A 6,000-nucleotide genomic window follows, 5' to 3' on the forward strand; every position below is an offset into this window, starting at 1 on the left:
TTTTCTTTCCCCTCTGAAAAGAGCTCACTCTCTTCAGATGCAGCTTGCTGATACAGGGCAACCTCACTTCAACATGCCTTCTGCAAAGCAAAGCAAAGCAAAGCCCCACCGTGGTGGGACTCCAAGGCAAACAGCCAGAGCATCCAGCGCATAAGCACATTCCAGGTGACAGGACACACTCTGCTGAGGCTCAGATCTCCTGCATTTCTGGATGTCTGTCCAGTCAGAGTCTGAAAAAACTTAGGCTATATTGTCTAAACCTGTCAGGCTGCAAGAAGCCTTATGTTCTGAGGTAATAACTATGCTGGATGTTTACTCCCTGGCCCTGATGGGTGCACTCCCAATCTTCTCCCTCTCCTTCCCTGGTGACTCCCATGCCTCTATGTTTTCAATGTAGAAACTTGCTGGCATTGACTCTGACAGCCAAGGTCAGTGCTGCATGCAGTGGCTGGTAGAGAGCAGTAAAAGCATCCATCAAAGCTGGCATTTTCCTTTCGAAATGAAGTCTGTCACCACAACAGCACATGAGCAGCTACCAGAAAAGCATCCTTTCAACCACCCCTTGCTGCCCTACCTGCACAGCTGCACACAGCTGCCATACACCCCTGCCTTTGAAACACTTGCTCTTAAGAACTAGGCAAAACATGAGTTTAAACAATGGAGAAGTACCACACAAAAATCCTTTTGTAAAACAGCACGATAGCTCTGCCTGTCTGCACCAGGCTGTTTTCCACCACTATGGCTCAGTCTCAGAGCAGCCCTGTGCACCTGGGAATGTCAGGGCTGCGGGACCCTTCCTCTTGTTGTGCCCTCAGGATGGGGTCTGCCTGCCTCACACAGCCTCAAGGCTTCCTCTCATCCCATCTGAACTTTGTTCAGCTCCCACTTGTGGTCAGGTGGTCTCTCAGAACAAGACAAGGGTTTTGCATTGCGCTGTGGAAGTGTTTAAATCACAGCTTTTAAAACCTTATCTGGGCAGAAGCCATGTTTATTTTAAACTTGAAGCAAAAAATCTTCTTTCTGAGGCATTTCAAGAACTCACTTCCTGCATATCTACAGGAGATGGCTCCTAGATACCTCCCACATCCCCTGTATTACTGGCAGAGTTTAAATATATTCAATCAAAATAATACACGTCATCATAATAGTTGACAAAAATTTCTTTTCATCTATCAGTATAATACCAACGCTTGTGTTTTAACTTTTATGAGCTTTCTTATTACTTCAAGGTGCCTTTTCAAAGTACTGGGGAGAGAGAAAAAGAGGCCTTTTTCAAAGGCATGTGATTCCCAAAATGTGAATGAACCAGAGACTTTGACTAACATCTGACATTTTTTATGCCTCCATAATTCTAATCACAGTATGATAAATGCTTGCTTTTTTGCTTTTGGGGTTTGCTGCTAGTTATTTCTTTATAAAAATCCCAAAACAACAAAAAGGGGATCTATCAACGTAAATAACATGGGAAATTAGGAACCCTCATCTCCTCTAAAGCAGATGTGAAACAGAGATGCCAACTAATAAAAGCCCCAAACCATTAACATAAGTATCAAAGGACAGCTAGTAATTCTTTTTATCCATATTAGAACACTATTGATGCCTTTAGAAACAAACAAAGGAATAAAACTTATAAGAAGATCTATTTATGCAGTGGGTTGATATTAAGGTTTTTTGTGCTGCTGCCAACTCAAACCAGAAAATGAGATTTTAGAAGTGCCAGTTTTCTTCTGGTTTCATAAACACATACAGAAACTCAGAAAATGTGAAGCACTACTTTTAGAAAACATGTAACAGAAAAAATATTGCATTCAGCTACTGAATCTTCATTCGTAGTAATAGCTACATGGTAACTTGTATGGAGCTAACTTGTAAGAATAAGGTTGTGCCATGAACCAGAAATAGCAGCTCCATTTGTGTATGCTCACACTTTTTAGCAACCAAAGCTTGACAGCAAAACCAGTGTTATTAAACAAGCAAGAAATTTCAGGGAGAACAACTTACGAATTGTAAATTTCACAATCGTTATTTTTAAACAAAACACTGTAGTATCTGCAGGGCTATTCTGTTTTCCTCTCTTAATGCTGTCTTCTTTTCCTATGTACATTGTCATCTAGGTTTCTATACATGCTATCACTTGTAACATTGCAAATTGAATTATCACTTTACTGCACATGCTAGCAACTGCTTGCATGTACGTTAGGCACAAAAAATTAAACTGTTCTGCAGTTTAAAACACAAGGAACTGTGCAGCCCTTCACAGGCTGCTGGGATTGCATCTTCCAGCCATGAACCACAGGTGCTGGCACCCTGCACGCCACAAAGCAGAGGTTAACTGCTGCCTGAATGGCATTGTGTAGGAAATCTGGCTTTAAAAGTCCTTCTGAGCAGAACACAAGAGTCCTCTGAAAATACTTACAATAGTAAACAACTGTACTTCAAAAGGCTACTGTGCAAGGAGAGCAACAGGTTTCACAAACAAGAATTACCTAAATTTGTGTTTCTGTATTAGCAAAAAAAAAAGTTAACTTGGGCTTCATTTGTTATTTGTAAAACAAGATTCCCTTATTTTGGGAATCAACAGCCAGAGATGCAAACACATTCCACAGAAATGTGTGATGCCAGTTTTAACAACAGATGCCAAAGCATGGGTATGAAACTGCAAGCTTTGTGTTAGTACTCAAGATTTTAGGCCATCTACTAGATGTTCATGTTGTCAGGTTGCAGCTTTGTGCTGTTCTTAAATTCTGTATGGAAATGTTAAGGACTATAGGGCCAGGGAAGGTTCTAGACAGAAATCCTGCAGATTTAGACATAGTGGCAGTGCAGCATCAGGAAGAATATCTTCCCTAATGGCCTCTTTCCCCTCCAGTCCTTACATTTTTGCCCTCCCCACTCAAAAAATACTTCCAATAAAGCACTGAATTTGTAATACTGATTTTAAGAAAACTGTTTAGTAGACCAACAGGACACCAGATGTGAGGTAAAGTCAGAAAAATCTTCTCCCATTCTAGCATTTTGGAAGAATGGTCTGTCATGTCTGAACATTGTATTTCAGGGATTAGTACGGTTTCAAGCCTGTAGCTGCCAACACCCTATCCAAGGCACAGCCTGTAAAGATCTGAGGAAAACTATATGGAGGATCCTGTAGCTATAAAACAACCCACACTTCAGTTACAGAGTAAGATCAGTCAGTTGCTTACTGGATCAAAAGATCACAAAGGCACAACTAACCTCAGTGGTAAATTCTTGCCTTAATGTAGCTGCTCTTAAAAGGAGAAAGAAACCAGAAATATCAAATAGCAGAGGTCTTGAAATGTCATTGTCAGCTGCTGGAAAGTTAATTGTTAGCTTCTCCCCATCAACTCCGCCTCCAAGGGCTGATAGGACTGAATGGAGAAAAAGGACAAAAGCAGCTGCTACTGATGTAGCATTTGTGCTTTTATGTGACTGAGGATGAAGAAAAAGTAATTCCATCAATACCTGTTCTAAATACCAAAGATTATTTTGCAACAGTAATAGAAATGCAGAATACATATACCATGCCTGAACTTAAGGATAGAAGACATTAAGAGACTCAGATAAATCTAGTTAGTCTAAACCGTGGCATCCCTCCTGAAGGAGGGCCATGCCGCGGAAGCACCGTTTCTTGAAACCTGCACCAAAAACCAGCAAGGAAACAGTGGAAGCTTTAAACTGGAGCCTCTCGGTGAGAACCACTGCAGCTTCAAAAGTAACGCTGCCTTCCTGACGCTCTGCTGCGTCTGTTCCTCCCCCGGCGGCTGGAAGCATTAATGAGACGCCAAGGAGAGGAGCGGTGCCGAGCGCCAGCTCCCCTGTGGCCGCGCGGGCTCCCGGCGCACCCGGCCGGAGGAGCGGCGATGCCAGCGCCGGTGCCCGCCTCCCTCCCCACCCGCCTGCCTTCCTGCGCTGCCGCAGCGACCCGCCGGCGGGAGCACCCACCTGCAGTCCTTCAGCCATATCGCGATCTTCTCGTTGGGAACGCTGTGGCAGCCTTAGGGCAGAGCGGGAGAGAGAAGCCGACAGTCAGCAACAGCGAGGCCGTCCCGCGGGGTCCCGGTGACCCTCGGGCTGCCGCCCCCGGCACTGACCTGCTCCAGCGGCCAGCGGCAGCTCGCCGCCGCCGGGATCCTCCTCCTCCTCCTCTTCCTCCTCTTCTTCTTCCTCCTCCTCCTCCTCCTCGCCGCGGGCCAGCGCCGCTGCCGCGAAATCCTCCGCTTCCGACGCCTGCCAGGAGTCGCGGCTCTTGGCCCAGGCCTTCCTCTTCTGGGTCGCCCCTTGCCACTCCTCCGCCGCCGGGGGCTGCTCCATCGGGGCGGCGGCGCCGGCGGGGGCTTCACGCCGGGAGGCGAGCTCCGGACAGAGCCAGCCTGCCGGGAGAGCGGAGATGTCCCGTCCGTCCGGCTGTCCGTCCGCCCGTCCGGGGGCCGCGGGGCCGCCGCCCGCGCAGCCCCCGGCAGCGCGGCCGCCCCTCCCCGCGCTCACACGCTGCCCCGGCCCGCCCCAGCCCCGGCCACCGCCGCCCCCCGACTGCTCCCGACCCCGCAGGTGTCCGCCCCGGCCCGCCGGCGTCCGGGGGCAGCGGGCGGGCAGAGCTGGGGCGGGCAGAGCTCGGGCGGCCCGGCTGCCCGCGGTACTCACATGTCGCGCCGCGGCGAGGCGGTGGTGGAGGCTGCGCCCGCCCGGGCTGCGGGCGGCGGCGGCGGCGGCTCTGACTTCCTCATACCGCTGCGGGATGAGAAAACTCGGCGGCCACGTGACGGCGGCGGGGCCGGCGGCAGAGCGGGGCCTCCCGCCGGGGCCGGGCCGCCGTCACGGGCAGGGATGCGGGGCAGGGATGCGGGGTCGGGCAGCGCGGTCCTTCGGGCCTGGGCTGGCTCGGAATGGCCGCCCGTGGCCTAGGCCCGGAAAGAACGTTTCCAAACTCAAAACGATGCAGAGCGTCGAAGAGGGACTTTGCAAGGTTTTATCCTGGGGAGGGGAGAGTAGGCACAAGGAAAAGATACAGGATGTGTGCTGGGTACACGCAGCCCTCGGCCTCGCTTCCAGAGTGTGAAATTAGATCAGCTTCTGTTCGGGCACAGGCAGGGGAGTGCAGGGACACCAGGAGCACCAAAACTGACCTCTTGAAAATCTTAGCTTTATCATCTCCTTCAGGATGTACTTAGGCCACCAGAATCAACTGATAAACCCAGCAAAAGACGAACGAATCCCCATATATGGGAAGGAGGTGCCAACAAAAGGCTGCTTTCACTGTGGGGGCCGAGTGCCATTTCTTAAACGCTGTCTCCTGCTTGGGGAGGAGACAGCAGCCTGACAGCAGCCCTGGCTGGGTCAGTCAGTGAGGACACGATGGGCCAGCTGGTGCCCACCCTGGCTAGGTCAGTCGCTGAGGGCATGGCAGGCCAGCTGGTGCCCACCCTGGCCGGGTCAGTCACTGGGGGCACAATGGACCTGCTGGTGCCCACCCTGGATGGGGAGCAGGGCACTCCCGTTCTGCGTGGGGTCAGACTTCGCATCACAGACACTGCTGGAGGAGCCCTGCATGCCTAGAGAGCTCACCTGCACCCATGGAGCCTGGGAGAAATAAGCTTTTGAAAAAGGTCTTTTACAACATTTTCATTAAAAGATGCTGAATTAGTAACACAAGCAGCAAAATTAACACATGTTTTCTGGAGTTGTAAAACCAGTGTTGACAGCCAGGCATATGACGTACTTCATGTTTAAAGGCAAATCTGCCTTTGGAAGAAAAAAATTAATGGTACCAAATCAATATTCTTTCATTATCTAATTTTATAGTTAAAATCTTTCAAGAAATTTCTTGCTTTTCCTAAACCCCTCTAGCCGACCCACTACTTTATGCATATACACCCTTAGTAAATTTCCTCTCACCACAAGTCAATTTCCTAAACACACTCTAATTTTCTGAATGGTTTGTCTTGAAATAAAACCAGAAGAGCAGTCGCACAAAGGACAAACAAA

The 6,000-nt window shown here is 49.4% G+C and overlaps 1 protein-coding gene across 2 annotated transcripts in view; it reads right to left on the bottom strand.

Moving 5' to 3' along the window:
* Nucleotides 1-4,734, bottom strand: part of ITPRID2 (ITPR interacting domain containing 2) — a 39,997-nt gene extending 35,263 nt beyond the window's left edge. Inside the window, exons 1-3 of one of the 2 annotated variants that reach the window (XM_064717884.1) lie at nt 4,660-4,734; nt 4,110-4,388; nt 3,961-4,012 (exon numbers count right to left, since the gene is read on the bottom strand). In XM_064717884.1, the coding sequence (XP_064573954.1) occupies nt 3,961-4,012; nt 4,110-4,329 (272 nt within the window). In that variant the 5' untranslated portion in view covers nt 4,330-4,388; nt 4,660-4,734. Of the gene's footprint in view, nt 1-3,960; nt 4,013-4,109; nt 4,494-4,659 lie in introns of those variants that run through there. The other variant, XM_064717885.1, reaches the window with a different exon arrangement.
* Nucleotides 4,735-6,000: the final 1,266 nt, after the last annotated feature.

Source organism: Zonotrichia leucophrys, chromosome 7 (genome assembly GCF_028769735.1).
Source record: "Zonotrichia leucophrys gambelii isolate GWCS_2022_RI chromosome 7, RI_Zleu_2.0, whole genome shotgun sequence".
Taxonomy (NCBI): Eukaryota; Metazoa; Chordata; class Aves; order Passeriformes; family Passerellidae; genus Zonotrichia; species Zonotrichia leucophrys.